The sequence below is a fragment of the Thermobia domestica genome, chromosome 1 (genome assembly GCF_964235325.1).
Source record: "Thermobia domestica chromosome 1, izTheDome1.hap1.1, whole genome shotgun sequence".
Lineage (NCBI taxonomy): Eukaryota > Metazoa > Arthropoda > Insecta > Zygentoma > Lepismatidae > Thermobia > Thermobia domestica.
In genome coordinates, this window is record NC_137454.1 from 96,111,608 (window position 1) to 96,132,163 (window position 20,556).

Below are 20,556 nucleotides of genomic sequence, written 5' to 3' on the forward strand. Positions count from 1 at the left end.
TGGTCAATGCACAAGAATCATTATATTTTCGATGCTTATTCTTATTTACAAAGGATACAAATCGTAGTCATTAAGCGTACAAAACATCAATTAAAATTTACAGTATTTCGTATATGAACGAAAACTAGTCATTCAGTTCTTTTTTCTGTCTATTTCGCACAAATATAACTTTGTACATAGCTCATACTTTTGCGTCAACTTGTTGCATTAAGAAGGTCTTGATCTTCTGGAGTAACTCTTTCTTTACCGAATCGGGAACTGATGCTGTAAAGAAACAAATTTCTCTAATAAGGCACACGCTATTTTAGAGTTGGCACAATATATTGTAAATATGATATACCGTGCAGAACTTCATGACAATATCATGTTCTCTTCCTTTGCCGTGTTTTCCCTTCCTCCTTTTCTGCAGTCTAATAATGGTTATTTATTTATTTTTACATGCAGTCACCAATAATCGTATTAAATAAATATGTTGTTCATAATGCTTTGAAGCTCGCATTTTTATGCACATTCTACCAGGAAAGCAAGAAAGGTCGTGCGCTTTTATACTATGAAAGAAAACTGTCAATTACAGGGTTTTAACGGTTTATTTATTCGGCAAAATAGCCTCCATTTGCTTCTACAACCTTCTCCCAGCGCTCAACAAGCTTGTAAATGCTAGTTTTGTAGAATATTTGTTCCCGAGACTCGAAACACTCAGCAACTGCATTTTTGACGTCTTGTTCAGTCTTGAACTGCCTGCCACGCATAAAGTTGTCCATGGTCAAGAATAAATGGTAATCCGAAGGGGCGACATCTGGGGAGTAGGGAGGATGAGGTAGAAGCTCCCAACCAAGTTCTGAGATTACTTCCAGCGTCTGTTTTGCGGTGTGAGGGCGCGCGTTGTCCTGGTGATAGAGCATACCTCTTCTGTTCACTAGTGCTGGCTGTTTCTGGGTCAGTTTGGTGGCTACCGTACTCAGTTGTGATGAGTACACATCTTTGGTAATTGTCTTACCAAGTTCCAAGAATCCGTACTGCACGATACCGTTTGTAGTCCACCAAACACAGACCAAAACCTTGAGTTGATGGATGTTCGGTTTTGCAGTCAAAGGCTTCGGATCATTCGGTGATAGCCAATGGTATGATAGCCGGTGATAGCCATTTTTTATTGTCATACATGACCCACTTCTCGTGACAAGTTAATATACGGTCCAAAATTGGACAGATTTTGTGTCTCGTCAACAAAGATGAACAGATATTCAGTCTTAGAACTTGGCTCGTAGCGGTCAGCTGGTGAGGGACCCACTGACCCAGTTTCCAGGTCTTTCCCAACTGATGCAGACTTACCCGAATGGTTTCCCTGCTTACCTCGAATCGGTGAGCAAGTTTCTCACATGTTTGACTGGAATCATCTTCAATAGCGGCCTTCAGGTGGTCTATATCCACTGATTTAGGCCTCCCAGAGCGAGGCTTATTTTGCAAGGTCTCGTCACCAGTTGAAAAGGTCTGGAGCCATTTTTGTGCTGTACATTTACTTATTACGCCCTCTCCGAACGCAACACAAATTTTTCTAACTGCTTCTGCACCATTTGTTCCCAATTTAAACTCGTAAAGCAAACAAGCTCTAAGAACTTCATTTGACACTGACATGATCACGAGCGATTATTACACAACACACTAACAAATGCGTTGTATTTACCGTGGCTGATGCGTCAATGAATAAGCTTTCCCAGTCAAAACTTTCATGCTACGGCGACAGATGTCGCCGCAGCAGCTAAATGGACGCGGGAGTGGTTTAAAAGCGCACGAATTTTCTTGCTTCCCTGGTATAATGAAAACTTCTCATCTCTTTGTGCAAATTTAATTTATGCCTGGCAATAATTTGATTGGAAATATCTTACAACCATTTGCAGGCCAGTTTCTCAAAAAGTAGACAGAACAATTCAGTTCATCTTGATCGAGTTAGCTGTTAATCCGCTTTTTGAGAAACTGACCTGCAGATGGTTGTAGAATGTAATAAACTGAAATATTACCAAGGATAATTAATTACGCACAGTTAAATAGGTGATAAATCTTTAATCTGTATTAAAGGAGATTACTATGTGTTCATTTCATTTACACGTCGTATGAACTTACATAATAATGCTAAGCGTTATAAAAATTCCTGATGGTTAACATCACAGGAATAATAAAATGGCAGGTAGCCAGATTTTCTTGACCCCATCGGTTAAGTACTTTTTACTGCTGTATAGGTAGAGTACATAAGGGTTTATTTTATTATTTTTTATAATGATTGTGTACCAGGAAACTGTACTTTTGTTATGTCGCTTAATTTTCGATAATCTATATTTTGACGAGCTATTCTAGCAAAGAGGTTAATAAGATATGAAGTAGATAATAAATTTACTTTACATAAGCCTATATTAGAAAATTTTTGTTTATCCTCCATATACTGCTAAGTCTTTCAAATCGACTGTAGCCGAATAGAAAACAGGTCAACCAATGACTTATCAGTTTTAATCAATCGGAGATACTTCGTCAACAAACAAACAAAAGTTTAAATCACCGAATTCTATTAAGTTGACAACCTGAAGCTATTTCTGGTAAGACAAGGAGCCTATTCAATTTATAAAATACTACTGACAACCACTGCTTTCAGAAATATCTAATCTCATTGTTGTCAAATGACTGCATTCTCCTATTCACGTTTATATGAGAATAAAACCAGGAAATAGTCATCTGTGCCAGTCTTAAAGAAAAAATATCTAACAAGCTACAAGAAAAGTTGGTCTGTAGAGTGTCCTCAGACAACAGAAGAAAAGAAAGGTTGAATAAGACACACGTAAAATGTCGACAAATTGTCCTATAATCTAATATATTATACTTACTTAAATATCACTTCCGCTCGCGGCCGGGAGCGCAGTGCATTACTCGCAAATGGCCGAGAAAGCAACTAAAGTTGAACAAATATTTAAATATTTTATTCTTTACTACTTGTTAACCATTAATCCAAACACTGTACAATGCTGGCACTGTTGTGAAGATACATCGAAATACACATATTGTAAGTGTATTCGAAAGCATAGCAGATACTTCGATCAGAGGTTGGAAATATAGCCTTCATTTCCCTTCCACGTGCAGCACTTGTTCAATATTAACCAGGGATCTCTCGATCAACAGTAGGAATAAAACAGAATTACGCTTAATGAAAAAAATATAAACTGTATTATTATTGTTAAAAAGAATTTATGTATTCCAGTCCGACTTCTGAAAAAGAAAAATTATTCAAAAAAATGTTATTAGGATCGCTAAACGATATTTAACTTCAGTTGTACTACTTGCAGATTAACTGGACTGATCTTCAGTCAACTGGCATGTCAATTTGCCATTGTTTATGCGCCATACTCTTGTCTACGAGCAAAAAAGATGCTGAGATAAATGAACATGTTATTAACTGATTTTAAAATAAGCTTCTAGCTACTAAATTATGGTACAAAAATTGTTTGTAAACTTAGGATTAAAAAAAAAAAAAAAAAAAAAAAAAATAAACAGAAAATTCCTCACCTCGACTCTTTGCTGTAACTTCAGTAACTAAGTCATCCACAGTGATATTTTCTACTCCGTGATGTTTCACCACTTCTTTACAATACATTTTTACTTGATCTCGCCAGCCACATTCAACAAGCCTCGTCCGTAGAAGATCTTTCATTCTAAATACATAAATTAAAAAAGAAAAGACAAACTTGTATACATCTAACTTAAGATGGTCACTTCAATTTTTACAAAAGCAAAGGACGTCATATGTATTTTAGGTATTGAGACGATGTATGGCTCTAAGACTACAGAGTAAGATTTCAAAATTCAATCAATACAAAAGCATGCTCAGGGAATTTACTCATCTATCAATTCGGTTTGTGTAGAATCATTTCAATATGTAGCTTGTAACTTTTTCATGAAGTTTCAATCAAGGTGGTTAAAAATGGAGAAATAAAAGCACCAAGAAATACATAAGAACACACTACAGAGTAAAGATATCGTATCTTATAAGATTACTACATTGCTGCTAGTCAAGCAATTTCCTTTTTTCTGCGTTTAAAGTGGATATATAGGAAATTACGACATATCTTACTATAATAGTGTTCCCGACCCTTTTTCCTTCCATCCATTGTCTTGAAAGTCCGGATTCTACACTAATCATAGAACTAATTTGCTGTTGTGTGATACATCGGAAGATTTCGGTACGATTCGTGAAGCTGCTTTCCGAAAGCATTTGAAAAATGTAAAGCAGGAGAAGTGTACCAACGATACTGTCAAACCTCAAAGATATGGTGAACGAGAGACAAATGAACTGCATTTAAAGAACTCTAACACGAACAGTGACAATTATTCGAATTAAACGGCAACCATAATAACAACGCTAATATTATTATTATTATTATTTTTAAAAAAATCGAAACGAAACTAAGGACATCCTACAACACTGCACCCTCAAGAGATGACATGTTCTCCGTATAGTGCGACAGACATTAGCAAAATTTCACGGATATGTATTGATTGGAACACACCTCGCAGTCCATTGGGTGGTGAGATCGGTACATGTACGTCAAGCTTTACGACTTCCTGCGATCACTGTATATTTAAAACAAACAAACAAACAAAAAAAAAAAAAAAAAGTCACGCGTCTTTAGAAATCCACATACCAAATTTCATATCATCTATCAATTAGGTTTGTTTATCCTTCAAGAATTCTGTATATGGACATTTTTATATAATAATTGCCTCCCCGTCGAATTTCCATTAAGTTCTACCTTTAGTGAAATTATTTCACATATAAATCTTTAATTGAAATTATTCTACAGGTAGCAAGAGAAAATGTAACATGAGGAAGATTTATTTTACTCTTGTTATTCTAAGTTTACCAAACAGTATTCTATTAGCTCCGACGATTCTATTATATCCGAACGTTGAAAACTTACATTTTGATGAAAGACTGCTTAAAAAGTATGACCAAAGCAAATTCATTATTTATCTTCTTAATTTTAAAAATTTTCCTATGAATTACTGGAACTCCAACCAAAGACAATAAGATAATTGAGGAACTCCAACCAAAGACAATAAGATAACCGAGGAACTCCAACCAAAGACAATAAGAATTTAAACAAAGACTACGGCACAACTCGCTATATAGAACATAACGAGTCAACCTCAGTACAATGGAGATCTCCGACTGACTTGTTACTTTCCTACATTCAAAGAAAGAAAGCAAACTGCAATAGCTGCCCTCAACTGCGCCCATACATTTTTGACATCGCCCATACGGCTCGACGGCGACAGAAGTCTAGAGCCTGTGATTCAAGTGGTCTTCAACCACACGCTGCACTGTCCGGTCATCAGTGAAGTTCCTCCTCCCTCCAAGCCCCTGACAACAAATGACTAAGATACCATAAGTGATGGTAATCGACGGAAAAGACGTCAGAATATTAGAGTGAGTGAAGAAGAGTTTCACAGTGTAACTCAAAGGAAGTTTGCATCTTCCCTTGATCAACAAAAGGGTGGTGGTCACTGTCAAGTTTAAGATGAGGACACCACGTTCTCGGTCATTGTTGTATGCTTGCAGACATTTTTTTTTTTTTTTTGTATATTTCATGGAGTAACGGATCGCCCCCCCTAAACATCATCATACCATAAATAACATCTGCGGTTGGACAGGTGGTTTTAGAAACCGTACTGGATGTTGACCACAATTCAATTAAACCATTGTTCTGATAGTTAACAATTGTCATAGCAGATCCATTCTTCACCAGAAATGATAGTTGTACCCAGAAAATCCCTCGAGTTACTCTCTACCCTCAGAGAACTATATCCTCCAGACGACGATCCTTATGAGTCGGTGTCAACTTATGTAGCATCCGCACGATCAACTATTTCATCGATTGCAACGGTATACACACGGCAAGGTGCACAGTTTAGATGGATAAAAATCAAGCCTCGACTTGTTGCCAACAGGTATGTACAGCACTGAGACACGTTCTACAAGAACACTAGCATGAAAGTCAGCAATTATTATCATTATTATTATTATTTTGGTAATTCTAGTAACACATGCGCAAGGACCTCCGAAACTATGCGCTTTGAAAGTACGCGGTTCCTCCGAGTCGTAAGCGTATGTGCACAACAGTAAACGTTTGTTGTGTTGATACAACTGATCTGCGGAGCGTATTGCTCACAAATTCTGGATCTACATGTATTCCTCTTCATTTTATGTATTAATGATGATGTTAATTGAATGTAAAATGAATCAAGACATTGGCAAGTGTCTGTAATTTGTAAAGTAATTGATAATAGTTTATATATATATATATATATATATATATATATATATATATATATATATATATATATATATATACACAAGACCTACAGAAGTTCTGCAGAGTACCGCGTTAGTTTGTTGTTCGGTGAGAAGGTTACATATGAAAGATATAATATAAAAAACGCAGCTATCAACAAAGGACCAACGCAATGTGTGGACAGGGGATAAGCAATACTATCAAGATAACATAAATGAGCAGAAGAATGCAATAACGCATAAGTTCTAAGAAAAAATGGATATAGTTGTTCATCCAATGCAAGTATGAAAAAAGAATAATGATAGTTACACAGCGAGAAAATTGTTCCAAATCAAGTAGCAGAAATTTCAGATCTTGACACTAGACTTATTACACGTTTTTATTTATTTTTTTTCAAACATTTTAAGGATTTTGTCAAGCTGACATTATATCAAGATATAAGTCTTTAAAACCTACTGTTTAAACGCAGCTACATACGTCTTTTCCACTTGATAAAATAACATCCGGAGTGAATACAAAATACTGATATACTACTGCCTATGCTGTTAATACCATCCAATCCACTCATTTCCACCTATAGCAAAGTACCTAGAAAACCCTCTTTCACATGAGGTAATTGACATGCTTGACATTCCAAACTTCCTAAAGGATTTAGCCATGGACTGTGCTGATGACATCGACAAGAATGTATATGATGATGAAAATGACTAACGTGATTTATTCAGAAAAAAAAATCAGTTTGTTAGAGTATTATGTATCGTTGAATTAATGTGAAATTATTTTACTCTTTTTCATCTTCTTGATAACGTTTATTCACAAATCATAACGCAACCTTCAGGTACATGTAAGCATTTTTTTTTTTTCAATTTTTGTATGAATATTTTATCAATCCTGAGAGCAGCCGCAAGTATTTTTGCAATCATATTTCTGTCCATATAAATTGTGCATTTTGCCGTGTATACGGTGGTATGGCAAGCTTATTTGCCATTCCTTGTCAAAATGCATTGTTGATATTTTTCACGATTAGATATGCAGAACGTCCCATTTTTGAAAGAGGAAAATCGCTCTCAATTGTGTTTTCTCAATGGTGTACTTTCGCACGATCCTGCTCAACAATAACGAGACTGACTAGGAACCCCAACCTGTTTCCTAAACATATATGGAGTTTGTGACGTAGTGCGCGTGACCTCGGTCCATCCTGTGGCTGTGTTACAGAGGCTAATTTTCCACCAGACGTAAAATCGGATATTTCAATTACATGATCCCAGTACATTATAAGCAGAAAATAGGACCAATACAGGATATCGAACATAAGTTAATTTGAATTTCTTAATTGCATTGATTCCTCGAGTCTAACAAACAACCCGATAGTACTTTTAAAATATATGATTTACCTTTCTTTCTCTCCTGTTTCAATTAACTTCTGGTTAACCGTCGTCTTCATTTTTTCTTGTAACAACTGAAATAAAAATAATATATTTTAGATACGTATACATACAGTTTTCTTTTTTCTTTGCAATTGGTCTCAGTTAACTATAGATTTTACACTTTCTTCCTCATGTATGCCTTCCTAACATAAAATTCAGCATCAAAAGTTTACACTACTTTTCGCTAACTGAGCCCCTAGAAGAATTTATTTCTGGCTTTCTCAATATTGTAAGCAAGAGATATTAAATTTTTCAGAAAGGGAATTAACACTAAATTTTTATTTAGGCCTAGTGGAATTTAAAAGAACAGCATCTGGAATGAACAAATAATATATATACACATTTCTTTCTTTTGTGCACACAGTTTTAATCAAGGTAATGGACTTTCAATATTAATTAAGCCACACCCATTAAAATCGTCCACGTGCCATGTTTCTTCGAAAATAACGTAAAAAGTGCCAAAACTTATTGGAATTCGTTGGGGTCGTCTATATACACCATACTGTACAAACTCCATGGCTCTGGATAAGTAGAGTAACAAATAAAACACAGTTCTGACCAGAGCAGAATGAAATATATTAAAAACTATACTTACAATGTGTTACAGTTTCAAGTGAGTGTTTGTGTCTGATGAAGAGGACGTTAGGTCCTTGAAACTGTAACACATTGTAAGTATAGTTTTTAATATATTTCATTCTGCTCTGGTCAGAACTGTGTTTTATTTGTTACACCATACTGTACAGCAAATAAAGTGAAGTCGATGAATGCTGATATAGGTACATAAAGAGCCAAATATCTGGGTATCTTAACGACAATATAAATATTGTATTGAAGATACAAACACTTAGTAAAAGTAACACTAATGCTATAAAAATTGTTCTACTTCTTAGCGAATGAAAGATTGGATCACAGTAGTTCGTGTTAAGTGAATTAGTAATGGCACTATGAAAACATATTAAAAGAAAGAAAGAATTGTACTCACTGTGAATTGTTATGTTGGTTTATATGACTTTTAAGTTGTTAGGAGTAAAAAATTCATATAGGAAGTTAGGTTAGAAATGTTTAAATAATAGCACTAGCCACAAGAAGAAAAGGAGGACGAGAGTTTTTAATGTGGATAGAAAATAGTTGTTGATTTTGAGTTTACACAGATTGAAGTTAAGTTAGTTGATGAATAGTAAATGGAACTTGAAGGAAATTAGTTGTAGAGAGGAATTAGATAAAAGAGAGTTAGTAGAAATGATTGATAGAAGTGAAGTAAGGCGTTGTGTAAGAGTTGTAGTTGTACTTGTGTAAAAGTGACAATAAATAGCTAAAGGCAAGAAACATATGGAGGCAATGGGCCCTCGTATGTTATGAGAGTTATGATTGTAAACTATAATCAGGAGATAATAAATTAGTGGGAACCTAACCTAACAGTTGTTGTGTGAATTAGAGAACCTAACCTAAATACGGATTTAATATTATTTAAAGGTTCTTACACCTTATCAGTTCGCACAACTGATCACCCTCTGAAGAAAGGGGGATTAGTCTCCAGAATTATAAAATTCTTCAGGGCCTATCTCCGACTGTGCTTCGGACTACTTGATTCCTCGTGTATTCACAGTTCCTCCTGGATCACTATATATATATATATATATATATATATATATATATATATATATATATATATATATATATATATATATATATATATATATATATACCTGCCTGTCAAAAGTTTCCAAAGTTTCCGGACAGGCGCTTCAACTTACATTTTAATGAACAAATCAACAAATATTCAATAGAGAAAGCTACCAATTCGAAATATTTTGTTTGCGTAAGTCTCTATAATGTCTCATGGGGAAAATAGAAGTCTTTCCTTTTTGTGTTTACATATAATAAAATAGAAAAGATTATGGAATTATTGTAAAGTCGGCGATTATATTAATTAAAAATAACGTCATCAAGATCATGAAATAACTTTGCCTGACCGAAGTACGGTTAAACGTTAGTAGTTAATTCCTTTTTATAGTTACCCCTGAAATATAATTCCTTAGTGTACAGGCATTATCAGACATAAATAATATCAGAAGTTTACACTATTAGTGAAGAATATTACAAGATACAGTGCAGTGACATTTCGAACAGGTTTTTTTTTTTTTTTTTTTTTTTGTGTGTGTGTGTGTGTGTGTGTGTGTGCCAATTTTAAGTGTTTGTTGCCGTTATTATCATCATGGACAGAGGTAAGATCTTAGGTGAAGAGGCACGCGTTTGAGTCATTGCGCGTCATAATATGGGCTTTCCTATTCGTCAAATAGCTTTCAAACTGAAACAGACTCCATCTACTCTTGGTGATTCCATCTAGCGTTTTCAGCGAAGACGAAAGAACGTGGACAAAAGCGAACTGGAAGGTCTCGTATTATATCACGCACAAAAGATCGTGTTATTGTAGTGTTTAGCACAGGGATGCAAATAAGCAACAAAATTTTACTCGCCCAAGAAAAAAAAACTACTAGCCCACATCCCACAATAGAAATCATTTATTTACCTTCGGTATGATATTAAATACTCGCCCACATCGATGAACCGCTCGCCCCGGGCGAGTGGGCAAGCGGTTATTTGCATCCCTGGAGCAAAAGAAACTTGAAACTTACTGCACCGGAACTCCAATCAGAATTGAATCGTAGTCACCCTACAAACATTTCAGTTATTACTGTGAATCACTACACTATGGAGAAAACTTGCTGCGCACAAACTATTGCTAGTTCAATGGAAACAAATAAATGAGGCTTTAATGGACCCTGAAGAACAAAAATTAAACAACAAAGCAGTAGAAACGCGTGGTATGGACGGATGAGTCAAAATATCAAGTTTTTGAACAACGATGTCGAATTTATGTTCGAAGATCTGTTATAGAGAAGATGCGTCCTAAATGAGTAACCCAAATTATTAAACATAGAGGGAGTTCTGTGATAATTTCGAGGTGTTTCTCAAATTCTGGAGTTGGCTGAATTCAAAGGATACAAAGAATGGTTATAAAATCTGGACAAAAATGGTTATCATTCCATTTTAAGCAAGATAATTATCCGAAGCACACGTCCAAACTTTGTTCTATCTTAAGAAGAAACAAGCCAAAAGAGATATTTGTATCATGACATGGCCTCCCCAGTCTCAAGGTTTTAACCCCATTGAACTTCTCTAGGAAGAGCTTCTCAGAAATTTACGAAGAGACTGTCCAACAACTGCTGCTGATATGATTGACATTCTGCAGAACAACTTCAATAGTAATTCAGATGAAAATCTTCAAAAACTTGTACGCCGCATGCCTTGATTGCTGAAACGAGTGATAATGGCAAAGGGCGGTTTCTTTGACGAGAAGAATATTTAAAGAATTTGCCAATTTTCCTTGTTGGATAACGTTATTATGTCATTCTAATGTTATATATATATATAGGGAGGCCAAAAAGTAGGTATACAGTCCCGTACTGTATTTTATATTATTTCTTATTGTTATCGAACAGGTAGACCTAGTTTCTTTATTATTTGTTCTTAACGTCTTTTTACTTATAACTTAAGCCCGGGAACAGTCGAAGCAAATAAATCCATAAACTAGAATGTTATACTTGATCAATGCAGAGGTGTATACCTACTTTCGGGCCACCCTATATATATTTACAGCATTTGTGTGTAATATATGCTATAAAACTGATTATTCCAGTGATCTCTTTCACCAAATATGTTTGCACAAAGGGATTAATTACGAGACCCAACGGGAAATATGAAACCGCAGAGATAGAAAGCAGACGAGCAGCAGAGGGGATACGCGAATGTGGGCGCTATTAGAAGCTTCCGTATACAAATAACAAAATAAAAAAAAAGTTACCATTATAACTTCGCTAGGGTCGTTTCAAGACAACATTGCTCTTGTACATCTGCTTTTGGCTTAAGTTCCTGATGGTTTCCCCGTGACAGGAGGAACATATAGTTGTCTTAAACGTTAATTCAGTATTATTCACAATTACTCCTCTTTCATTTCTCTACTCCAGTTATAATTGTATTTCTTAATTTCCTGCTTTCAGTATTTCGACAAGGTTCTAGAACACAAGGTCCCCTTTCCCATTTAGCGTTAATAAAGACAGAAAACAACGTGTTCTGCGGGGCTCTAACCCGCCTTCACTCGCTCTTAATACTAGCCTATGTGAATTAAATATTAAACTTTGGTAAAGGAAAGAACCAACGTTCTAGAACCTTCCCCTCTATTCCTCACTTAGTATCGTATGCATTTATACTATTGCCGCTCAAAAATAGGGACAATGTTTAGCAGAAGGGGTCCAGCTTTTTTTTTTTTCAATTTCGGTAGTTTCCGTTCACATTAGGCTAGTTTAGGTTACTTTATGTAAGATTATATTAGCATAGGAGTCCGGCATAATTTTCGAAAAAATGATACAATTTCGCTTATTTCTATTATAATTGGGTTAGTTTAGGTTAGTCTATGTAAGTTTAGGTTAGATTAGATTTGGTTGGGTTATAATCACTTGTACCTTCCATTTCTCCCGTAAATTTTGTGTTTTTTACATACTTCTGGACGCAGTCTGCTAAACATTTACCAAAAGTAGTACTTTTCAAATGGCCAGTGCTGCAAACTCTCTCATATTTGGAAATATCTTAAGAAGTGGTCATATGACATTAAAACAGGGATGCAAATTACCACTCACCCGGGGCGAGTGGTTCATCGCTACGGGCGAGTATTTAATATCATAGCGAAGGTAAGCAAATGATTTCTATTGTGAGATGTGGGCTAGTAGCTTTTCTTCTTGGGCTAGTAAAATTTCTTCGCTTATTTGCATCCCTGCATTAAAACCACAATGCACAAAATACGAACCAATTTCAAGATCACAAAGCAACTTGTGCTAGGTGGCTAGTAAAAAGAACGAATGCTAACCAAGTTAGGCCAGGAGCGCAGCAAGGATACCTGCAAGGCAGTGTGTCCGTTGACAGCAGGTGAGTCGGAGATGGTGGGTATATGCATAAACGATAACGAAAAAAATTTCATACAGCTTAGCATAAAAGCACATGCCTTGCGTGCGGCACACCTTTGCGGTATTTCTATGCTTATACACACTATATAGGTTAGTTACTAAAACCGCGGGAGCATATGTCGGACAGCTGGGGGCCAGTACCAAAAAGTGTTACTTCCTGGTAAATTTTCAGTACCTTTTTAAAACTAAGGTTACTTTTGATTAGGTTACATTACATACGTCAGGTTAGGTTAGATTCAGAATTGAAATATCGCACCTGATACAAGATCCCGCCATGGGTTAGGTTAGGTTCAGAATTGAAATATTGCATACGATACAGGATCTCTCCATACCTCAAAACGGTCAAACTTCAATTTGTGTATTCGTACGGTACACCCTTACGTATTATTCCGCGAAGAGCAAATAGTCTATCACATATTTCCCATCCCCCGATTGCACACAGCGATTTTCTATATCACCATGATCACACATTGCTCACACTTCAATTAGGTTTTCGGGCATTTATTCCGAAGTTGGGCGTCCGCTTTCGCCACATTTTTTTCGCTGTTATCTCCTTTCCACACTTCCTGCAATTTGCTATTAGGTTCATTAATCCGTGCTCTTCACAAACTTTTAAAAGATTTTGCTCGTTATCAACGTATTGCTTCACAAATGTTAAAACTGTTAGTTGATTGCCCTTGTACATTCGCCATGTTGATAACATAAATGCTCGTTTCTTTCCCACAATGCAACTGTTCAGTTACCTTGCGCCAAGTAGTTCCCTCCGCTCGCCGTATAGTTCCATGTTCATAACCGCTTATATATAACAAATAAACAGATTTTTCGAGACTCTTATATATAATCAAACACACAAACCACCAAATTATCCATATCTTTCCTGTAAACTTTAAAATTTTGCTGGAAACGGACGCCAAAAAAGGAATTTAACCCGGTTTTCGTAACATGGAGTGATTTCTCCTGTACACATTCCGTTTACCTAATTTTGATCCCCATCTGAGTTATAGTTAAGGAGCCGTACTTCCCATTTAGGAAAGGACGAGAAACGCCATACTTTCAGGAATTATTCAATGACTATCTAGGATGTTAAAAAGTAGGTAATAGACTGAGTTCTTGCCCTTGTACTTAGGGTGTTTAGGTAGTGCAACAGTAAGATGTATCCTCGTGCACGGGAGATGAGAAGTAGCTGTTCTTAACTATTACCCCCATCTGTCCGACATAACCCGAGTGGGTAAATACTGACACATTATGCTCTATTGTCGGTTTACATAGTCTCTCTACACGCCTTCATATAGTCTATTTTCTCTGTAATTACTCACTATACAGTGATAACCTTTATTGCCTTCTGATGCTTAAAGTTAGCACAATTCGTCCAACAATACCTATAATGTCCTTTGTGACATACAAATATATAATCCAACAGCGTTTTGAACTATTCTCGATTATTATACCCCTCATTGACAAGCCTGCTCCTACAGACGCAACCCTGCCGGGTCACTATTGCGTTCGTGCCCTGGAGATAAATTAAAGTCTATACCCCAAAAATAATAGTTGTGATACAGAGAGTCGATTTACTGAAAACAAAATATATGCAATTAATTTATGGATAGATACGTGCAATAAATATTCACCAAATATTATAATACTGTCTAAACACCTCACATTCATTAACATGATGACAATTTTCCTTTTGTTTCTACTCACTTCTTAGTGCTTCAAGAAGACTGTTATTATTATTAAATCATAGCCTTCTTTGAGACTCGCATTGAGGTACTACTCCCAATATTTAAAATATGCAATTCAACAATATTCCAACTTCGTTACAGTCACAAGAAACATATCTTTCAAACGAAGTCCAAAATTAGTTACTACAATCCATGAATATTCTTCTTTTTCTTCTTCTTAATAAAAAATATTTGATAAATTTTGGACGCAGCTTTCTAGCGATGTCGACACAATCATTACAAATGTTTTGGTTAGTAATTGATTATAAAGTAGTAATTGATTTTAAGTTCGCAGTAGAACTGCAAGAGAAAGAAAAGTGAGAATAAAAGGGATGGCACGGACGAACTGATTGCCTAATTAGGAATAGTATGTCACAAGTATATAATATTCATTAAATACGATGTGGAACGGCATAAAAATGAATTGTTATAAAAAAACACACACTAAGGATCGCACAAGTAAAAGAATTTTCGAAATGCAGAAGACGATTGTACATAAAAAAGTGGACGTAAAAACAGAATGGATTTATGGTAGAACATCTTTGCGCAAGTACCCACGTTCAACTCTATCTATGCTTCGAACCACTGTTCCCAACAGGAGCCCTCAGAAAGTAGATAAATGACATACAATATAGTTAATAATGGCTAAACTATTAAACCAGATTTGTAACTAATAGAATCTAATGATAAAACAAACAGAACATTTTGTACATTTACTGTAGATTCATACACTATAATATATTTTCTTCGCATTTTTGAATCAAACACATTTATCTTTAGCTTTCAATAGGTATTTACTGACAGCTATGGTCATATCAGATTTCTGAAAACTCAAGGAAAAATCTCCCACCACCAATGATCTTAGACTATGAGTTATGACTAAAGTTCAAAGTATTGTTTCAATTTTCGCGCCTCATTCTAAAATTTGTTTATCCCAATTCCCGAATTTAAAGAATGGTACTAAGTACCTCTCTCGATATACCTAAGTCTTAGAATTAATCGTATAATTACATGTTGTAGTTAGGTCTCAATTAGGTCAATTGTTTATCTGAGCAGAACCAACTGTTTTCTGGAAGTGTGTACTCAAACTTAAGAAGTAACACAACAAAGGAAATAAATCCCTGTATACTACCTCATTAAGGTCAATCACATGGTACATCGTATTGCTTACGTTTATATTTGGTTCATATGCAGGAATAATCAAAACTAATGACGTAATTTCATTTTGACAATTCTCAAATTATCCTACAAAGTTTCAATGTACCAATGTCCTGGACTCCTAATCCCATCTTAGGTCAATAAGTTGACCACGTGATCATACTAATATTTGACAATGATTTACCCAAAGAATGGGATACCACCCAATTTTAAGAACATCTACCAATTATTGATATGACAATAAGAAATGTACCGCTTCTATTATTTAAGATTAGTACACAAATACACCTGTGTCTTATGAAAAAGTAATAAATCCTGTACTCATTCAATGATAAAGCCGGTCAATTACCTTCGAAATTTGAATATTTGGCCATAAGAGGGACACCAACATTCTCCATAGGGTTCTAGAAAACGTTTACCGAATTTTGTTATTTGATAATTCCCAAATTTAAGGAATGGTTCTATGTACCCCAACAATATTTAAAAAGGGAACATGAAAATATAAAGGTAATAAACCTCTGTACATACCCACAGAGCTAAATCCTTATCAAAGGGAATAAATTGAGTCAATAATCGAACACGTGGTCATACAAATTTCTGGTAATTTTTACCCATTAAGGGGAACGAGATTTATAATGGTATATATTAAGAACTTATATTATTATACCAAATTGGGCAATTTCCTAACTTTAAGGGTGAGCCAATGTACCTCTACCAAGTTTTAAGATGAAAGCATCGATGTTCTCATGCCTTATAAAAGAAAATAAACCCCTGAACACATTAATATGTTCATATAAGGTAATAAAACCGCATCAATTGGGGTCAATAACCGCCGAAATTGGAATTTTTAACATTTTTTATCCATAAAAGGGAACAAAAATGGACCACCCAAATTTATACTAATACATATTAGAGTCCTATATATTAAATGCTTACATTTGGCAATTTCCAAAATTTAAGGTGGCGGGCCAATGTACTCCTTCAAATTTTTTCAACGGATGCACCAATGTATCTATATCTTAAGAAATAAAATAGACCCCTATGCATGCCCATATAATCATATAAGATAATAAGACCTCATCAAATGAAATAAAATGGGTCAATAACCTCCGAAATTTGATTTTTGTTAGTTCTTTACCCATGAAAGGGAAAATGATGGATCACTCAAATTTATAGTGATACATATTGATGTCCTATACTATAATACCAAATGCTTATATTAAACAATTTCCAAAATTTAAGGAGTGGACGAAGGTACCCTCCCAAATTTTAAAAGGGTGCCCTAATATACCTATGTCTTATGTAAGATAATTGACCCCTATACATACCCATATAATCATATAAGATAATAGGATCTCACCAAAGGGGATAACTTAGGTCAAAACCAAACACGTGGTCGTACTAATTTTCGACAATCTTTTACCCATGAAAGGGAACGAGGTGGACCATCCAAATTTATCATGATACATATTGAGATCCTATACTATAATACCGAATGCTTAAATTGGTGAACTTTCAAAATTTAAGGGGGTGGGCCAAGGGACCTCTCCCAAAAATTGATAGGGTTGCATCAATATACCCATGTCTTATGATAGGAAATGAACCTGTGTATACGCCCATATAACCACATAAGGTAATAGAACCTCATCAAAGGGGATAAAATGGGCCTAAAACCAAACACGTGGTTGTACTAAAATTTGGCAATTTTGTACCCATAAAAGGGAACGAGATGGACCACCCAAATTTATAATAATATATATTAGGGTCCTATACTATAATACCAAATGTTTAAATTGGGCAATTTCCAAAATTTAAGGGGTGGACCAATGTACCCCTCCCAAAAATTAAAGAGGTGCATCAATGTACCTATGTTTTATAATAGGGAATGGACACCTATACATGACCATATAACCATATAAGGTAATAGGACCTCATCAAAATGGATAAAATGGGCCAAAAACCAAACACGTGGTACAACGTATTGCTTACGTTTATATTTTGGCAATTTTGGTAGGGTGGCGCCAAAAGTAAGACCAGGTCATGCGGTTACTACTGTGTTCTCCATACACTGTAACAGAACGTATTTTCAATTAGTGTTCGAGGCTTTGTCTGATTTACTTCATACACGACTCTTAGATAAGTCAAAAATTCGTAACAAAATTTTATTTTGGAATTATAAATATGCATTTTACTTCAGGTCAGTTTCTTGTAAAATGATATTAATAATATTACTCTTTCATGACAGTCATAAGATGATGGTAAGAAAGCACACTTATGAAAGGGAAATAATGTGGATAGATATTAATGACTTCCGACCAGCATATGAAATCCCAAATCCTCTAAATCTATCAGTGCCTTAACCTATAATCTTACAATACAATAGATAACATAATTTTAATAAAATATACTTATGTTTGGAACCGCTAACTTTTTCTCTCACTCCCAGTCTTTCCTGTCTGCTCCCAAACTTTTAGCTTGAACTTGCAAGCGGCAATGTAAGAAATACCGTATTTGGGCGAATTTAATGCGCCATCAACTCTAATGCGCACCTCAGTTTGAAAGTTAAAATACAAAAGAATGTTTCATGAATGTATTCAATAATACGCATCAATAATAGGGTAAATTTATTTTTATCAACAATAGATTTGTGCCTAGGTGTATACAACTGTGCTGGCTCAGTAGGAGAGCGCTCATATCCGGTTCGGAACCCTGATTCTATCTTAGCTCTCGCCAAGCTTACTTCATTTTCCCTGGGGTTCTTCTGTTTTCTTGCCCTTCATGATTTGATCATTATCATCGCCACCGTTTCCCCTTAGCCTCAGACCATAATCGTAGGACGTTAAACTAAAAAAGTTACGTATAAGCTATCAGAACAGAAAGTTACGGATGACATATTATTAAGTGATATTCATTGTTTTAAAAATCGTTGAACTACATACTTTAAATTAACATTGAAATGAACAGTTATAACATTGTCACTAAATCCACTCTTCAACAGAGAAAATAAGGACTTGAGTTTTAAGAATTAAAGGTTCAGGACATCGCTCCTCCAAGTTCGCTTCGGATTGGAACAGTGTTGCCACAGTTCTAACTCTGGAGTGGGCTGAAAAATAGTACCAAATTGAAACAAAAAGGCATTTCCCATTCATTATTTTATATTAGTGTAATGCATGGCTCTATAACACGAAACTAAAAGAGGTAAAGTTCTAGAAGCCACCTCCTTCCAAGAGTCCAATTCAAGAAAGTGCTTTTTTTTTCTTAAAAAAAAAAATACCTTTTAAAAACATGCAAATAGGAGAACCCCGAGTAAACGTGGAAGTAGATGAAACTTATCTAGGAAGTATAACAGAGGCCGCAAATTAAAATTTCGACCGTACTGATTCTTCCTCGACTCCTTCATGTGCGGCGCATATGCGCCCGTCTAGCGTCTTTTGCTTTCCAATATAGTTCGCATTTCGAATTTACCACACGCATTTCGAATTTAACGATAGTTCTTAGCGTTAGACGATGCAACGTCACAGAATGAATGTTCAACAGCATCTTTTAAGAGTCCAACACACAGAGTATGAGTAACGTGAGATGCAGGAAATGTCTTATTGACACATTTGAAATTGTGACAAGTATTTGTCAAATGGTGCTGAATTGGGTAGGATTGTACCAACTTTTCACAAAAGGGACTGAAAAATTCAGTGAAAATGCCAGCGTGGTACCAACGGGCCGATGAATGACAAAAAGGGCTGAATTTGGTAGAATCGTACCGAGTGTGGCAACAATGGATTGGAATCCCTAAATGTAATTATAGATATATATGGTATTCCAGATTACAAGGCGTTTTCTTTAAAAAGACAGGTTCAGATGACGTAAGCATTTTCGTCAAGTAAACTTGCGAGGAAATGAGTAGCAGAAAGAGAAAGGGCAATTGGATGTATTGCTAGACTAAATAGCATTGAGCCCGCTGGATGGCCTTGCTGAACTGCTACACGTGAGGATATTTTCCTTTCTTTGTAAAATAATGTTGATGGATTTTCATAGCTTTGCCAAAAATATGAATAATATTGAGGTATGATTTATTTAACTTCCTTTAAAATGATGTCTCGTTCAACTGAGTTAAAGGTATTTTTGTAATCGATTTTTAGAATGACCTTGTTTGAATATTTATTAGCATGTATAAATGTTCGAGTGCCGTGAATGATAGCTTCACTGCCTTTTGGTGTTGCAAATCCCAGTTGATGAGGCTGTAGATACTGAGAACATTGTTTGTAGACTGAGGACACTACTAACTTTGATGCCAAACGTCTGAAAACACTGCCGATGGCAATAGGTCTGATTCCCTCGTCCTTCTTCATTAGGGCGCAGAGGCTAACTCCAAACAGGTATGGACACACCTCCTGATTTACACTTCCATTAAGGATGAGATTCATCAATTTCGAGATCTGACTCAAAAGAAAAGATCCTGCTTCACCGGCAGATCTCGAGATTAAGTCTTTAAGATGTTGAGGGAAAATCCCATCTATCCCAGACGCTGAACCGGACACAAAATTATTTATGGCTTTCTGAACCATTTCTTCATTTACGTATACAGATGAATCTTGATTAAAGGAAGGGGGGTCCGGCATTTCAAGGGCTCTAGATGGAGCCGGGTGCTTGTTCACCAGGCAGTGAAATGTTTCTTCATTGGAAGGTGCCAACGTATCATCAGAAGTTAATAATCTTAAGGCGCCTCTTGTATCTAAGTCTATTTTAGATAGTATCCTTTTAGCCAAATCAAACTTAGGTTTCGGCCTTTTGTTTGTAACAGAAGGTGTTTCGAGCGCATGTGAATCATTAAGGTTATTTTTGATAATGTTTGTGATTGAAGTTGCAGTACGCTTTTTTGGAATTTTAAGGTGGTAGAAAG

At 35.6% G+C, this 20,556-nt stretch overlaps 1 protein-coding gene across 3 annotated transcripts; it reads right to left on the reverse strand.

Moving 5' to 3' along the window:
* LOC145687455 (transcription and mRNA export factor ENY2-like) lies at window positions 1-14,668 on the reverse strand. 3 transcript variants are annotated; one of them, XM_081760910.1, is made up of 4 exons: window positions 14,482-14,668; window positions 7,727-7,791; window positions 3,547-3,692; window positions 1-264 (listed from the first exon to the last, which is right to left on the reverse strand). In XM_081760910.1, the coding sequence occupies exons 2-4, from the start codon at window positions 7,774-7,776 to the stop codon at window positions 182-184; spliced, it is 279 nt and encodes a 92-aa protein (XP_081617036.1). In that variant the 5' UTR covers window positions 7,777-7,791; window positions 14,482-14,668; the 3' UTR covers window positions 1-181. The 3 variants fall into 3 exon arrangements, with proteins under 3 accessions (XP_081617036.1, XP_081617035.1, XP_081617037.1); XM_081760909.1 differs by having other exon boundaries at window positions 14,435-14,668; XM_081760911.1 differs by having other exon boundaries at window positions 14,409-14,668.
* Between the last annotated feature and the right edge of the window lie 5,888 nt (window positions 14,669-20,556).

What these genes read in the sequence shown, in the direction of transcription:
- LOC145687455 (XM_081760910.1), bottom strand. Translation starts at nt 7,776, where the DNA reads ATGAAGACGACGGTTAACCAGAAGTTAATTGAAACAGGAGAGAAAGAA. An exon ending in GAAACAGGAGAGAAAGAAAG is followed by an intron (nt 3,693 to 7,726) that starts GTAAATCATATA and finishes TTATGTATTTAG; the next exon opens with AATGAAAGATCTTCTACGGA. An exon ending in AGTTACAGCAAAGAGTCGAG is followed by an intron (nt 265 to 3,546) that starts GTGAGGAATTTT and finishes GTTTCTTTACAG; the next exon opens with CATCAGTTCCCGATTCGGTA.